The following is a 17,154-nucleotide window of genomic DNA, read 5'->3' as shown; positions in this document are numbered from 1 at the left end:
AGCGAGACACCAACTGCTCAATAATCTAGTAGAACTCAGGCACAAATGTATTAGATTTTCATTGTTATTTTTCCATCTGTCTGTGGGAACCTTCATTCTATGTCTGCTAACATGTGTGTGTGTGTGTGCGCGCACGTGTGTGTACATACAGTACTTAAATGCCTCTCTTTCTGTCTTCCCTCCTGTCTTGTTTCCCTTTGCCAGCCTGTGATTGCCACCCAGTGGGAGCCGCAGGCAAGACGTGTAACCAGACCACAGGACAATGCCCCTGCAAGGATGGCGTGACTGGGCTCACCTGCAACCGCTGTGCCAAGGGCTACCAGCAGAGCCGCTCCCCCATTGCCCCCTGCATCAGTAAGACCACTCTCAGAGTTCACTCTTTCTCTCTCTCTGAAACTTTCCATAGCTGTCAACACTGTCTTTTTGACTCGCCTGTCACTGCTACTGATATGTTCCAGTTAGTTTCCTCTATCCAAAACATTTTCTTCCTTTCTCCCCATCTGAAATTACCATCTTACCAAATGTCCAAATTACCACCAATCATCCGTCTCCATAAAGTGCCTTTTTGGCACTTTTGTCTCGCTCTCCCCTCATTTCCCGCCTTTTCCCATCAACGCCTTTTGTTCTTGAACTTCACTGTTTGCCACAACAATGATCCCAGGTCATGACTTTTGACAACCCCCCCCCCCCCCATCTTCCTTTTCTGAAGTCTTGTCATTAACTCAGCCGTATCATCCAGCCTTTTCACGGTACATGGACCCAGCTTTTTGTTATGCATGTATTCATGGCCTCGGTCCCTTTCATTTCCGCTCCTCCTCTCTCCTCTGTTGCGTTATTGCTCTGGATGGACGTCTTGCTGTTTGACCAGAGCTAAAGCAAACAGACCAGCGAGAGGCGCTAACGCCGACATGCCCCAGTTTGCCCTCGGCCATGTTGCTGCTGCCGCCACCAGTGCCATCGCCCCATAAATCTGTCCCACAGGCACCCACAGCAAGACGGGCCTGGCATGTTTACAGGCGCTATCAGCCAGCTCTCAGGTTCTTGCCTCTTGGGCGATAAATGTCAGGACCACACAAAAGGAAAGAGCCGAATGGAAAAAGAGAGGTTGGCACCAGCCTGTCCCGCTGCCAAACACAGATAAGGTAGCAAGCAGTAGTGAACGAGTGACACAACACACTCCTGGTTTTACATGAGCGCTGCAGTTTTTTACATGCGCCATAACAGACGGCGTAGTCAATAAAGATGAATTTGGACATCAGTCAAAGCTGTGGCGGATATGGAATTGCTGATATGTTTGGCCCAGGTCCACCCGGGCTAAATTAAACCTATGAACCCGTCTGGAATTGGATTTCCTTAATTTTGCTGGGAAAGTTACAAATGTTCTGTAAAAACTTCAGGGGGAGAAGAGGTCCCACAGATTGAGTGGAAAAATATTTGGTTTCTTGTAGACCTGTGAGATAATATGTTTCGTTTTTTTTTTTTTTTTTTAAAGCTTGATATTAAATTTTTGTGATATCGAGCCTCTTGCCAGCAGACACTTTAACAAGGCCTGGGCCCCTGGTGGTGTCTTACCTTACTGTGCTGAGGGCTTTTCACAGTTCTACAGGAATGCCTTTTGAGCCGTAGGCAACTTATTTCTTGAAACCTAAGCCCTTGTATCCTAATCAGTGATCAATAACAGAAGTGACAATGAATCAGAGAGGAGGAACCCACTCTAACCCGAATATGAGGGGAAATGGTAGGGGAAACATAAGATGGAAGGCTATGATGAATGGTGTGTAGTTTATGAATGGTGCTGACCGACTGTTATTCTGTGTTTCTGTCCCCCCCACAGAGATCCCCGTGGCGTCTCCCACTACCTCCTACAGCAGCTCAGAAGAGCCCACAGGTGAGCGACTGCCATGACAACACTGAGAGAGGCATTCCGCCAGCCGGAACAACTCTTTAATGTTATGCTGAACCTTGTGTCCTTGTGTCGCTGTATGGCGTTTTTTTTTAATGACAATCAATTAAAACTGTTTATCAGAATGATTGATTACATTGATTGATTGTATTGAAGTGTGTGATAATTCCAGGGACAAGTGTGAAAACAAACAAAACATTTATATTATTTTGTTTGTCATTCTTGTAATACCTTCTAACTGACTGACTGAACTGAAGATACTTAATTAGGAAAGTGAATCTCCCTGTTGCCAAGGAGGTCCGGACCTCTATAATAATCTAATTAACTGGCTCACTAATAAGATGTGTCAGTCTCTTAGGACCAAGGTCTTGCTGTTCCCTGTTCCATGTTCCATGTTCTAGGCTCCGACACCCCCTCATGATTTGCCATCCCCATTATCTCACCACGGTATGCCCAGAACGTGTGGCCAGCGCTGGGACAGGTCTCACTGACACTCAGCCTCCTCAGGCCTCTCAGCTGGTCTCTCCCACTGCCAGAGCCAGCTATTGAACGGGGGCACAGACACAAACACCACTTGGCAGGCTCTCTCTCCCTGTCTGGTCTCAGAGCTCTGAGAGGGGGGTCTTTAGTCATGAGGAGTTGAGAGAGGGCTGGGAAGGAGGTAGCTGGAGAGGTTTGTTTCGAATTGGGAAAGACAGAGGAAGGTTTTCATGGCATCACTGAACCGGGTGTATTCAACTGTTTTTTTTCTTTGTCTTATTTTCTTACTTTTTTACTCTTTGTATTTAAATGGTAACTAATTGAGACAAACAGCATTCCTAAATATGCTAAATAAGATAAAGTCATGTAACTCATGTTAAATCAGGCAAGTCATGTGAGGTGATATTTCAAATAGAGCATCAGTGAGCACATTTCTATATTTTAACTGATATCTTATTAAAACAAAGAGCTAAAGCAGGTAATGGTGGTTCCTGGAGCTTCACAAGGAGTGCATTAGTCACCTCGGAGAAGCTGAAGTCTGCCTAATGACTGGGGTGGAGGGTGCTGGTGGGCTCAGCTGCGAGGTGTCACACTGCCAGGCATCATCAAAGTGGGGCAAGGCTTGAGGCCCCCGTGGGCCACCGTATGAAGAACAGGGGTCCGCCCCCCCACACCCCTGCTTAGAGTCTGGTCCATTTCCTTTTCATGGTGATCAGGCATGGTTAATATGGATTCATCAGATTCATTTACTTTTGTGGGTGTCCATCACCCCTCCCTCCCTCACACAGACGCATACACACATACACACACACAAAACAGTCCATCATTCAACAGATCACCATTCCCACTGTTGAAGCATTTCTGCAGAAAATATTTTCTCCGCAAACACAAAGGCTCCAATCCCACCATCATTGCTACCACAAACTTTTCTGGAGGGGGGGTGGGGGGGTGCAGAGGCGTTTTTTCCCCCTCTCTCCTGTTGCCCAGGCAACCTTATTCACACAGAACAGAAAGGGACATAAAGGGGAAGGAACGGACAGAAGGGTCCAGGGAAAATAATGAAGTTTGTCCATATTCAGGCAAGGCTGAAAGGTCCCCACTCTCTCCCAACCACTCACTCTCTCTCTCTCTCTCTCTCTCTCTCACACACACACACACACACACACACACACACTTTCTTCTCAACCCACCAGACATATACGTATATATTTCTGCTCCATAAATATTTCTTTCACACACAGAGCGACATCTTGAGACCACTGCACATGACTCAGGTAACCTCGCTAGGAGACTCTCCATTTCCAATCTCAAGTCTAAACAAACAAATGAGAGAATGTTCTAGACTTTTCTCACTGGCCCTCTGTGTCCATCTCAATCCCTCAATATCCTCAGCACAAAAGCGAGGTCAGGGACCAACCACCTCCTGAGCGCCTTGGCAGGTTTGTCTGAATGATGGTCCACTTGGTGCACTAAAGTGATCAATCATTCAGCTAGAGGCAGCTCCAGCCAGGACCTCCAGGACCACCGAGCCAGTAGGCCTCGGCCAACGCATGGGGAGATCTTCAGTCATCTTCTTGGAGAATCGGCCTGGACCCATCAGTGAGGTCACTAGTTACATGTGTCCGGGGACACCAGCTCCTTTCAGGAGTCACGCGCTGGGCTCCAGTAACCTCAGACGATTCAATACAAATAAAATACTAACAACTTGTTAGCACTGAACAACTACAGCTGAGACTCTCAGCCAGAGCTGATGATGTGGAGAGGTAGTGAGATTGGGGGGTGGGGGTGGGGGTGGGGGGTAGTGGGGGACTCTGGTTTAGAATAGAAGAGAAAGTGGAGTTGTCTTCATGTGAACTGATCATTCAAGAATTCTCTGTTCAATTTTCAGAGTTTGTGGGATGCCTTGAATGGCCCTCGCTGTTTTGTGTAAGATGATGTATAGCCAGACATACAAACCTTAACTGCATTCAAGGCTAAACTATACTATTAAAACTTTGTTACAGAACCCGCACCATATTACTGAGGGCCATGCTTCTGAGTTAAACCCATAAATATCCAGCAGCCAGATTTCTCAACTCTCTCGACTCAGACATCTGAGGAGAGTTGACTGCTTGTCAGAGTTATAGCTCTTGAATTTTATCTCAAGCCTCCCCCCATTTTCCCCCTCTCTGTCTCTGTCTCCCTTTGTGTTCTCTCTCTCTCTCTCCCCTTCTCTCAACTTTCTCTTTCCCTTTCTCCAGACTGTGAGACCCACTGCAAGGCATCCAAGGGCAAGATGAAGATCAACATGAAGAAGTACTGCAAGAAACACTATGGTGAGTGAGCAAGCGAGGGTCCCCCCCTTCCCTTGCTGTCCTCTGTGTCTTTCTGACCACCTGCTGAGACCAAACCTGCGGGGTCAGACATCTTTATTTTATCTGCCTCGGAGCCGCACCTCTGTTTCCAAAGGCACTGTGGTGACGGCTCACTCACGCCGTCAGGATTAAAGTCACCGTATCAAAGCCCACAGCCCAGCAGGGTCCTTCCTGACAGTACTGGCTGCAGACATTACAACACCATGTGGATCAATGCTCACAGGTGGTTTCCATTGCGAAAAAAGGAGAATGTAGCTGGATTGAGGAGATTTGTAGGCTCAAAGGCAACTTCAAGAGCAGATCGAGAAAGGCTGTTGGGGAGGGATTTGAGGAGTTAAGAGAAACTTGGGCTATTTGTCTCCTCGTCGTCCACACATAGTTGAGGCGATGCTGGTGATGATTTCTCTCCCAAACGTCTACCACTGACAGATCTTAAAACGTTCCCTCACCTTTTGTTTTATGGTGGGATACTGTTATTTAAGATTCATGAGAGCAAAGGCCTCATGCAGGGCACATAAGAGGGTCTGCTGGAAGGAGTCGGGGGAAGAGAGCTAACAGCATACTTCAGTGTACCTTCACTGAGGTAGGAGGGGGTCGGCATGGGGTGTACAGACAGATGTTTTATAGCTAACTTCATGGTTGAACATCTTGATCTCATTCCTGCTCGCTCGTCTCTGTTATGGGGAATGTAGCGTAGCAATTCCCAGACGTTTCTCAGGCTCCTGACTTTTTAAACTTTTTCAACATAGCTCTGTAGTCGTCAGCCAAGGCCTAGCCAACCAGTTAAACTCCACCAGTCCGAGCTGAACAGAGGGCCGCTGAGAGCAGAAAGCCAGCTTGTAGACAGGCTCAGCTGGATCTTGGTAGCTCGACCGAGGGGTAGAGTGGGAGGTGGGAGTGGTGTAGCTTTGAGGTTGGGTTGGTACTACTTGGTGAAAAGCCAGGTTTCTGATCTTAGCCAGCTTTCCGCACTCCCTGCGCCTCCCCTGGTGGCCCCCACCTCTCCACACAACCCCCACTGCTCTCATTCGTGGGCCCACTCAATTACAGCTAACGGGTCATTTCCTCTCTCCCACCACGCTGTGTCTATGCACCTCACAGCACAGACCCCAGACCCAACCTCTCCTACGCCACCACCACCACACACACACACGCACGCACGAATGCACACACACACACACAGACGCACACACCAGCAACCTTTCACTGCCAGACCCTCACCACCTTAGGCTGGCTACCTCTGCAAGGAGAGAGAGAGCAAAAACAGAGAAAAAGAAAACAAAAAAGTGAAGTTAGGAAGGTAAGCGCTAGGAGGTGAAATGGAGAAAGAGCAAATCAAAATAATTTTAAGAAAAATAATCAGAGAAGAGAAGTAGAACGATGGATATAGATAGATGCTGAACAAGAGAGTTTTTTTCAGACATACGGGAAAGGTGTTAAATTCCTTGTGCTATAGGTAAGGGATTTCCCACAGTGGGCGATCAACAACCAAGCCTTAATGTTACACAGTATGATGTGAGATTCAACATCAATGCATAATTGGCCTATCTATAATTACACAACAGAACAAGAGATACAACAATATACAATTTGCTGGCGGCAATAACAAACACACTGCACGTTGTACCCGGGATCTGTAAAGGCTCTTCTTCACGGCACAACATTGATACTATCATCAACCAACAGAGAAGCCTTTGTGAGCATTTCACTGGAGTTATCAAGTACTGTAGGTACCTTCCTTCATTGGTGTTTCCTTGAATTAGACCCATGACTCCAAAAGTCTCAAAAGCTGTGTCTAGCATCCTGGACCCACCTCCCCTCCACATTCATGAAGGGTTGGGACACATTACAGACACCAACAAGTACCATAGATAACTTAAAGTTCTGTCTTCAACAACACACTGACTGAGATTCTGTGGAGGTGGAAGAGCATCATACATGGCTCCTATAAAGAATTGAATGCAGTTAGTATCCATGGGCCATTGTTCTCTCCAGCTGATCCTCCTCTTTTCAACATCATGCCAGTTCATCATCCATTGCCCTTGATTCTCTTGAGACACCACTGTTGATCGTGATTTGTTCATGAACAAAGCAGGTTACCATGTGTCTCTTCTCCTGTGCTGTAGCCTTACCTCATGTTCCATGACGTCCAATTGACGTCCAGACGAAAACCCTGCTCTTCCACTCTGCACCTGCCCAACAATATCCCTATGTTGCAGTGGGCCTTGAGCATGCTTAACTGCTTCCCGTGGATTCCATTTTTTAAGTTTTCATTGATGGGACAGTGTTCTTGATGACTCTAACAGCATCATCTCCAGACTGCTCATAGCACATTTGAACTCCTCCACCAAGCTGGTAATTGGTAACTCAAAAATTCCTTCTCCATACAATGCAATACAAATTGACAACCCAACCCATTTCCTAACTGTATTATTAACAGTTCTCTCAAATGTCTCCACCACTGAAACAGCAATTTCATACACAAACAAAGGCCTCCTGATGCGTGGCAAAATTTTAAACCACCACAACATGAGTTTACCAGGCAAGAAGGTTCTATCTAATTGCCTTGACAATACACAATTACAATTAATGAACCTGTCCTCAGTCACTCAATGTGAAATTGTACCACCTGCCTAAACTGAATCACCTCCCCATTAATATAAAACTTTTCCTCCAGACGTTCTCCCCTCATCACTTCTTCATTTGCTCAGTTTCTTCTTCATCCTTGCCCATTTCAGAGTGTCATTCAACTTGACTAACAGCCAATGGGTACATGGAATCGATGTTGTCAGCATTGTCATGTCATCCATATAGGCTCGGAACCGGGTGGCATCCTGCAGCCTTTCCCCTCCAACAACTCATTTCGATGTCCTTATAATTACCTCCTTAGCCACAGTGAAAACCAATGGTAAAATGGTGCATCCAGCCATAATAGCAACCTCCAAATGCTGCTAATATCTTGTGCAGAACTTAATGTCCTGAAAATACGCCCTAACTTATGCAGAGATCTTCTCAGTCACCTGAAAGTAGCTGAATGCCTTCCAGCAGACTGTGGGACAGATGACTGAGGCACCTGGATGTCTCTGCCTTCTGTTCTTGCTGTTTGAATTTGATACCAAATCATACTACTGATTTCCAAACATTCAGAAAATTGTGGGATCTCCGTTTTCTTCACCGAAAAATCTAGTAAACAATTCAACTTCAAATAGGAGACCAACCTCCTTGCCACCGCGTTAAAGAAAATCTTACTTTCAACAATAAGGAGACAGTATACATGTAGGTCGAAACTGGCCTATTGCCACAACAATCTTTTCCTTTGGAATAAAAATACTGCCTGTCCTGCGCTAAATCTTTGGAATTGTTCCTTTCTTCCCTACAATCACCATGAGCTCCCATAGGCAGTGAGAAAGGTGTAAGGACAGGGAATGATATGAAGAGAAATAGAGAGAAACAAAATGAAACGAGAGGGAGAAACGTGAATGGCAATATGGACTGGTCATGGCACTCTTTTTCCCAGGCTCCAGTCCATGTTCACATAGATAGAGATAGAGTTTCTTTGTCCTGCCTCCTGTGTGTGTAGCTGCCATGCCCTCGCATACAGTTTCTCTCCATGGATTTCAGAGTCCTCATTAATCATAGCAATATTACAGTGGGGATATCCTATCAGCGGATTTGTGTCTCCTAAACCACAGAACAAATCACCCCTCCCACGCATTCAAGTGAGGTTCCCCACCGCATGACCACATGGGTACAGTACATGCATGTGTGTTTGTGTGTGGTGAGTGTGAGTGTGAGTGTGCTTGAATGTGTGTGTTTGTGAGATTGTGTGGGCATGTGTGTCAGTCTGTGTTTGTTTGATGTGTGTGAGAGTATTTGTGTTTCATGAGTGTGTTTTGTGTGTGTATGACTGTGTGTGTGTGTGTGTGTGTGTGTGTGTGTGTGTGTGTGTGTGTGTGTGTGTATTTTGTGTGTATAAGGCTCTATGGGAGAGCTGAGTCAACAGCTCAGGTCTGCATCAATGCCATCCTCTAAGTATTATTTTTCATGTCAGGAAAGCCAAAAACTCCCTCCACTTTCCCAGAGAAAAGACAGCAAGGCATATGAAAATCATCTGACCTAAACCACAATGTCATTCTCTCTACGATGTTTATAATAGGATATGCCCACCACATCCAAATGTATTCCTTGTAGTTCAGATTACTTGTTATTTTGTTTAGCAGTTATAAAACATTTCAGAGCACCTGACTCTCATCACATAAACAATATTTGAGAATTGTTTTGTTTTGAAGGATGTAGAGTTTGGCTCTTACCACTTAACTGGAAAGAGACATTGCATTAACTGCCTTACTGGAAAGGTTGTTGTTCAGAAGCATGTGTCTCCTACAATGAGGAAACAGAGCAGAGTCAGAGGAGAAGCTTACAACAGTCAGTAAACGTCTCACATCTCACTGTGTCTCCTGTCACATACACACACTCTGGCTCACAGAGCCCCATCAATCAACCAGTGGCACAAGGGACACAAGTCAGAGGTACTTTTAACGGCATCCAAGTAAATAAAAAAGCAATCCCAGAGTCCTCTGTTTTCCTCATTTGCAGCCGAGTAATGAAAAAAAAAAAAGCCAGAGAGATTAATGTAACCCGTCTGCGGTAACCCAGCTGTCATCTTCATTCACATTGTGTATAATTCTAAATTTTGGGCCAAGAAAGTTGTTTTTGTTTTCTAGTGTTTTGAAAATGCCCCGGACTCTTTTTTTGTAGGCAGATAATCAGTGAAAATGCACCTTTTGCTGAATGAATAAACAGAGGATGCGTTGTTTTGTCCCTGGGCAGGACAGTGCCAGAGCTTCCCTCTCTCTCTCTCTTTCTCTCTGACAGACAGAACTAAAGCTCTTAAAGCTAGCTATCCTCTTGTGTTTGATGCTTGTTTTTGTGATGAAGCCTTCAAACCTCTCCAACTTTTATCTTTGAATGTGTCTGTGTGTGTGTGTTTTGTGAGTCTATGTGTGTGTTGGGGGTGAGGATTTATGGGGGTCATTCGGGAGGTCCTGCACTACAAACACAGGGGTGTGGTCCTGGGGCAACCCTATTGCGGAGCATCAGGTGCTAAACTGGGGGGCGAACACTAGAGGGGACAGCTGCTCCGGCACCGGGAGAGCAGAAATATGGCGTAACAATTGTTTTTATTGTTGTCTGTAGCTAAGACAACAGTGAACATAATGGAGCAAAATGTAGCACTGACATTCAGCTTCATCAAAAGTACAATAAATCAAACAGGGGTAATGGGTGGCATGTGGTTTGGGACACTGTGTATGAATTTGTGTGTGTGTGTGTTTTGTATTTGTGTGTTCATATAGACTGCCGGCGATTTTTTTCCGCTTTCCAGCTCAGGCTGGAAACCTGTGCATCTTTCTCTCCTGCTTCCGTTACAATTTTGCGGGGACCAATAACAAACTGGCTTATCCAACTGGCGCGCCATTGGCGGGTTTAACACACGATGACGATTGAGAAGCGACAGCAAAGTCTCTCTCACGACCGTCAATCCAATTCCTTTTAACCTCTCGACGATGCTCAATGTCTTCTTTAGTTTAGCAAACAAATCGATCGAGTGGGTGTAAATACCACTCACTTTCATGTTTTTTTTTTGCACAACCTGCAAAAATTGCTCATTGACATTGCTGCTTCTGCAGACCACTGATCAATGCTATGGAACGTCACCTCTTTCCGCCCTTTTACATATATGTGTCACTTAATATTCATTTCTATATAAACCAAGACGGCGGATCCCTAAAGAAACGCAAGCACCCACCCCATAAGTGCATCTAAATTAGCTATGTACCAAAAATGAAATTTTACCATGACTCGAACAGCTCCAGTGGAATTTTAATTTTGCGACGAGAATTCTCAGTCTAACCGTTGATGTGCCGAGTAAGTGGGCGGAAATAGGGAACCCAACAGCCCAGCACCAAACTCCGAGCACGGTAAACAAAATCAAATTTTTAAGGCAGTAAATGCTCCGGTTAACACTTTGAGTGCCAAAAACGCAATATTGCGTTTTTTTAGTTTTTTTTTTTTATTACGAAAATAGACACTCTAAAACACCTTTTGTGCAATTTTGGGAACTCTATGATGAATAGACCTGAAATAGATGACGATCGAAAACTCATGAAAACGCACAATCTGGACATTTTACAGTGCCTATAAAAAGTCTTCAGCCTCATGCTAAAGTTGACTAAAAAGAAAAAAAAACATCTTTTGGAAATGGATCTTAATGCCTTAATTAAAAAAATTAGGAAAAATCCAACCTTTAAGGACACCAATTTTCTTTGTGAATGAATAATGTATCGTAAATAAATAAATGTTCTTCATTAAAATACAGGGTGCATAAGTATTCATACCCCTACCCACTGTGGCTCTACAAAAATCATCAACAATTATCTAGATTGCTGGCACTCTGGGCCAAAGCTTCCGAAAACAGAGTGTTAAGAACCAAACCAGATTTTGTTCACATCTACACACCTATGGCTACTGAAAAATGTAAGGTTAATTTATCAAAAGTTATTTTGAAGTATTAAAAAAACATATTTGATTTAGAATTTCCGAATGAAAGGGGCGGAAATTTGTGCTTTTACGATACAAACCACCAACACGTTTATTGACAAGTTTCCTGCCTGGAGTTTTCAGATCGCTCTGCAAACGTCACCCGGATCGTTGGTCTGATTGGTGAATGACTATCCAATTGCGTACAGAGTCATTTGAACTATGCCTGTTGATCACGCCTCTTGTGCAGTAGAAAATACATAGCAGACTCCCCAGACTAATGTTCAATCTTAAAAGATTGTGTTTGGTCTGGTGATAGCCAGGCTTGTGTTCATAACTAATTTATTGAAATTTTCTGTACCAATGAGTGTGTTTCTTCGTAGTATGTGAGTTATGCCTGTCTTTCTGTGAGCATCAGTTTTGGCATGTATGTGTGTGTGTGTGCGTGTGTGTGTGTGTGATAAGCTCAGCAGGGGAAGCGCGGGAGGCCTCAGTGCTGTAATTAGGCGCACTAATTTGATTAGGTGCTGCTTGTTCGGCGGCATGCGAGTCAACCCCTCACGCATCGCCCAGAATGAGACGACCCAGCGGGAGACTTGGCAGCCCTCTGTGCTCCCCTCCTTTTCTTTCCCTTCCTCTCTTTTGCACTCTGTCTTTCTTTCTCTCTCACTTTCTCTCTGTGACTGTCCCACATGCTTCATGTCTGTCTGTGTGATCTTGTGGATGTACTTCATTGTCTGCCCTCCCCAGTGGAAAAGAAAAAGAACTGCTTTCATGTTCTCCCAGGGGTGCGATGGGGGTGGGGGGGGGGGGTAGTGGTGGCGTACTCTGGGCCACGGCCCCTCTCACTCTGTCAGGACTAGGGCCCCTGCCTCCGGGCTACAGATCGCAGCCCTGCCCTCTGCTCCTCGACAAGGCACAGTGAGTTTGCACCAGTGTCACCTGTGCCGTCTGTCACTTATACCTCAAACCGCTGTAGACGGAGAGGTGCTGACTGTGACAATTTGCACTCATAACCTCCAGCTGACTGGCACTGAGGTGGGAGAGAGAGAGAGAGAGAGAGAGAGAGAGAGGGAGAGAGAGAGAGAGAAAGGCAGGCCCAATGTGGAGACGAGAGAGCATTTCTCATGCCGCTTCTTTTGGAAGGGGAGAGGACTCTGGGAGTAGGCCCCCGGGTGCTGCTCATGAGGTCGAAAACACGTCAAGATTCCTCTGGAAGTCTCTCTGCGGCTGGGAAGATAAATAGTGTGACACCCCCCATCCCGCTCCCTTTCTCTCCTCACACCCCCCTAACCCAATCCCATCTCCCCACACACACACATCCTCTTTATTCCTCTGGTCGAACAAGTCGGCTCCAGCCCAGGGACTCTTTGTGAGTGAATGGCATGGGCTGTGAGACTGTGTGCTCGACTCAGACCCAACAGTCTTTTTTCCTCTTCTGTACCCCCCCCCCACCCCCCCTTCCTCCCCCACTCCAAACTCCCCCTCTCTCATTCTCAAATTGTGTGCAATTTGCTCACTCTGCTGTTCAATCAGAACATTCCAAGCTGCTTTTGTGAGAGCAGGGAAATAATGCCCCATCTCTAAAAGAGGGAAGCTGTCATTCAGCAGGCGTGAGGATGAGAGAGAGAGAGAGAGAGAGAGAGAGAGAGCAAAACAGAGAAAGAAAATGTGGGTGAAGCTCAAGAGAGAGAGAGAGAGAGAAACGTTTCTACCATTTATGACATAACCTCCAGTGCATCAAAAAAGAATGCAGTTGTTCTATGTACTGTATGCATCTGGAGGCAAACAACAAAGTCTCCTTCAAAAAACCCAGTCTGTTGACAGGCATCATTTCCATTCTTTCCCAGAAATAGCCCTAAACTAATCGGCCATCCAGCCTGCATTCCCTGTGCCTGAGGTAGGTTCTGGCCTTAGTTTTATAAATCCACCTCCAGAATGTATTGCCACGTTGAAATCCTAGTAACACAGAGTTTTCTCTGGAACTACAAAGGAATCTCACCTGATTACCATGCACAGTGAGTGAAAAAATACACGGCGATGCCCGGGGGAAGGTATCACACATGTTTGAAAAGCTTTTTTCTCCGTCTACATTAAATACAATTCCCGCGAGCATTATGCACCAATGTGCCCCTTACGCACTTAATATACAGTTTCACCTCATTCACCTTCCTGCATTCACCACCTCGTACCCTGCTTTGGCTTGTGGATATTTAAGCATGGCTGCTCATTCATATCCCAAGCGCTGGAGTAGTATCATGTGTCATGCCCCCTCCCCTCTCCCCCTCCTTAAAACTGTGTCGGTGGAGGGCAGGAAAGCGTTTCTAAGGATACGTCCACTGTAGTCAAACATCATAGCGAGTCCCACTTGGCTGGGAGGGGCACATTTAAATGCTCTCTGCGGTCCCTCATTGTCTTTACACCGGGAGCACTATGGCAACTGTAGCCGCAATACCAAGCACGCTGGGCAGTATAATGGACCGGGGTCAGAGGTTAGTGATGGAGGAGGAACGAAGGGGGAGAGGCAGAGGGAGAAGCCCGTTCTCAGGGACCGCACTGCCTCTGGTGGGTAGCTTAGTCGCTGGATTGGAGGTCTGTGAGTGTGAGGAGGACAGAAACATGCTGCAAAATGAGCCCATCTGTGGGCTATCCGCGCTAAAAGTTCAAAGACACTGAATTTATTTTTGTTTTTCAAGGATTTGTGGTCGTTTGGCCAAACGTTTGTTAAAATGTGAAATCGGATGTTCCAGAGCCAAGAGCACAGTTGATGTTTATATTGGTCAATGCCAACATCAATTCAGATGAAATGTTTAGTTTTCAGCCAACAGCTTTCAAAATTACGTGCATGGAAGAAAGACTGGAAGCAATTATTTATTTCTCTTCTCGAAAAATTATTTTGTTCTCTTCAAACGACATTAGGTTAAAATAAGGCCATTCACGAAATATTGACATAAGACTGTCAAACAGCTTAATGGTGTCTAAGCTCCGTCTGTCTCCATTCCACAGCGCTTCAAGTCCATGTGCTGAAGGGTGACAAGGCCGGCGAGTGGTGGAAGTTCACCATCAACGTCATCTCCGTTTACAAGCAGGGCGGCCAGCGCATCCGACGTGGGGACCAGCTGCTGTGGGTGCGTGCCAAGGACGTAGCCTGCCGCTGCCCCAAGATCAAGCCCGGCCGCAAGTACCTGCTGCTGGGCTCTGATGAGGATGACTCCCGTGGCCAGAGCGGCGTGGTGGCCGACAAGGGCAGCCTGCTCATCCCCTGGAAGGACCTGTGGGCACGACGCCTCCGCAAGTTCCAGCAACGAGACAAGAGGGGCAAGTGCTAGGCCCCTTGTCTGGCAGAGGGGTGAGGTGGCAAAAAAGAAGGAGCAAAAAAAAGGTGTGAAGTATGAAGAGAAATAAAGGAAGAGGGATATATCATAGATATGATTGAGATGATGATGATGTCTTGGCGTAAAAGAACTGGAGTGCTGCTACCCTGGGTAGAGGCATACTGACAATATTATAAGCGAATGTTTTTTTCCCTCCATTTCCTCATCTTTAGGATTGTTTGTGAAGGAGCCCAGTGTTGCAGTCTGTTTTCCTTCAAGGGTTGTGTCTTCATTGTGGATTTGCAAAGTTTGCACCTAACCTGGCATATAAAATACTATGTACAAGTCCTTTGTGTTTCATTCACAATAGGTGTTGTTGATTGTACCAGTTTGTTATCTTTTTAAAGACAGCATTACAAAAAAACAAGCTACTGTATCTCTTGTCAGAGTCAAAGTTGGCTCTTGTTATGTGCATTTTGTCATTTTGCTTAGAGTTAAGGTGACCGAGAAGAGCTTGTGGTTGAAACAGTCTCAGTTGGCTGTTTCCTTGGTCGAGTTCCAGTGAAACGGTGTAAACCACTTGCCACTAGAAGTGTTAACACACTAAACTCTTCATTAAGCCGTGGTTTTGCTGTGGTTTCTGCTCACATTGATAAAACTGTGGGGGGTTAGGATGGGTATGGAAGTAGAGTCCATCACATTTCTTTTGTGCCTTAATGTTAAAACTTCACGAATACCTCACCAGTAACATTCATGTTTTCTTTTCATTTCCTTACACAACCAAGGCCTACTGGGGGGGGGGGGGGGGGGGATAGCCATTTGTGTTGTGTGGCTGAAATTCATAAAAACGTGGCCTCATTTTCTCTGGCCTTTAAATGATCAATGAAGTGCATGTCTGAGCAAGGCATCATTCCATATCAAAGGGAAAAAAATAGAGGGGGGGGGGGGTCATGTTTAATCACTTCTATAATCATATCTCATAGATTTGAGGAGCAGCTAGTGAATTAGACAGGGGGTTCACTGTCCATTCTTTACTTAATATGTGTATGTGTGGTTTAAGCTTTGTGTGCTTTCTTGTGTAACTGTTCGCTAACACAGATACCTGAACGTGGATCTAGAATCAGCAAAGCATCTAACCTCAATTCTCTGCTGGTATGAGGAAAAAAATGCCTTTTGCTTTACATGACTATAAATCATAAATTTAACATGCAGCCAGAATCAGACCTAAACCAGCTGGTATTAGCAGTCATCACAAGTATTCAAATTTCAGAGGCCTATAAGCTGAAATTTATTGTAGATATACAGTACACCTAGAGTGTCCTTTTCTGTGCATTGTTTTACTTCAAATTGATGGTACATCATCTAATGTGGTGATCCTAAATGCATGGTTATTAAACAAATCCATTTATTTCTTATGAAATTAATTTTATTCAACTGAGTGTAGTTCTAATTAAGGCATATGGCTGTGGTTGGTTAAAAATAATGTTCCTGAATTTGTGGTAATTCAGTCAAACCCTCAAATTTAGCCTAATTTCTATTGTGAATTTGCCCTCATGGAAAAACATCTATGAAGTGTAAATGTCTATTTTTTAAAAAGTGACTTGGTACTTTACATTTTCTTTTTTTATTTTGATGATACTGCTCTGTTCATTTTGTTAATTGTATAGATGTATAGTTATTTTTTGTAAGACATTAACTAGATTGTATACACATGCTATTAACCTGAGGTTTGAGAACCATAGATTTAATAAGTGGGCATACAGAACACTAACTTTTATCCTTGTTTACATTTATTGACAGGAATATTTTAGAGAAAGATCAAAATAATCTTACATTTCAGACAGGCACATACACCCAGCAAACACACACACACACACTGAATTTACAAATTGTACCAAACTGGTCATGAAACCCATCCTTCGCTCTCATTTACCGTACTGAATCCCATAAAACTGGAGTCATACATTGAATGTTTGGTCCTGTGAGTGATGCCAACATACCTTTTATATTGAGACAAATTTTCCTAGTATTTGGAGAATTCATCATGTGTTCTGATATTTGAAGATGACCTGTCATTTGTTCATAGTTGGTCTGTACAGTAAAGAATGTTTAGCTGTGTCCAGGGCGAAAATTTTGTGTATTGTCTTGTAATGCATACTAATATATTATGATTATCATAAATGGATATATTTAATGATGTGAAAAATGTGTCATATCTTTTATTTTTAAAAAATATTGAGATGAAAGCGAATGAATGACTGAAAGAGAAAGTCAAATAAAGATTGGAATAGGTTTACAGCGTCAACAACAGATCCCAGGACTAGGAAGCCAGAATGAAGATTTAAATTAACATACAATAAATCTATACAGTGAAGACATGCAACTGATGAAATGTAGATACTCTTTGGATTCATGAGGGTAGACATGTCAATTGAATGCACACTAGTCTGTATAGCAAAACAAATGAAATACACGTCTATGTCCAAACTCCAAAAAATAGTATTTCCACAATTACATTACAGAGAAAGCAAAGTTTCAGCCAACACCTAGTTACTGTGATTTCCTT

At 44.5% G+C, this 17,154-nt stretch overlaps 1 protein-coding gene across 1 annotated transcript in view; it reads left to right on the top strand.

The window, feature by feature from the left end:
- The window catches only part of ntn1b (netrin 1b), a 43,969-nt gene extending 28,580 nt beyond the window's left edge, over positions 1 to 15,389 (top strand). Inside the window, exons 4-7 of the mRNA XM_076265298.1 lie at positions 205 to 354; positions 1,835 to 1,888; positions 4,624 to 4,698; positions 14,281 to 15,389. Coding sequence (XP_076121413.1) covers positions 205 to 354; positions 1,835 to 1,888; positions 4,624 to 4,698; positions 14,281 to 14,603 — 602 coding nt within the window. The 3' untranslated portion in view covers positions 14,604 to 15,389. The remainder of the gene's footprint in view (positions 1 to 204; positions 355 to 1,834; positions 1,889 to 4,623; positions 4,699 to 14,280) is intronic.
- Positions 15,390 to 17,154: the final 1,765 nt, after the last annotated feature.

The sequence above is a fragment of the Alosa pseudoharengus genome, unplaced genomic scaffold (genome assembly GCF_046254945.1).
Source record: "Alosa pseudoharengus isolate Yale_2024_CS ecotype anadromous, Long Island Sound unplaced genomic scaffold, YU_APseudo_1.1 YU_APseudo_1.1_scf_4, whole genome shotgun sequence".
In the NCBI taxonomy this organism is placed as follows: domain Eukaryota; kingdom Metazoa; phylum Chordata; class Actinopteri; order Clupeiformes; family Clupeidae; genus Alosa; species Alosa pseudoharengus.
The sequence above is the reverse complement of the archived record's forward strand: the minus strand, read 5'-3'. Positions and strand labels throughout refer to the sequence as shown.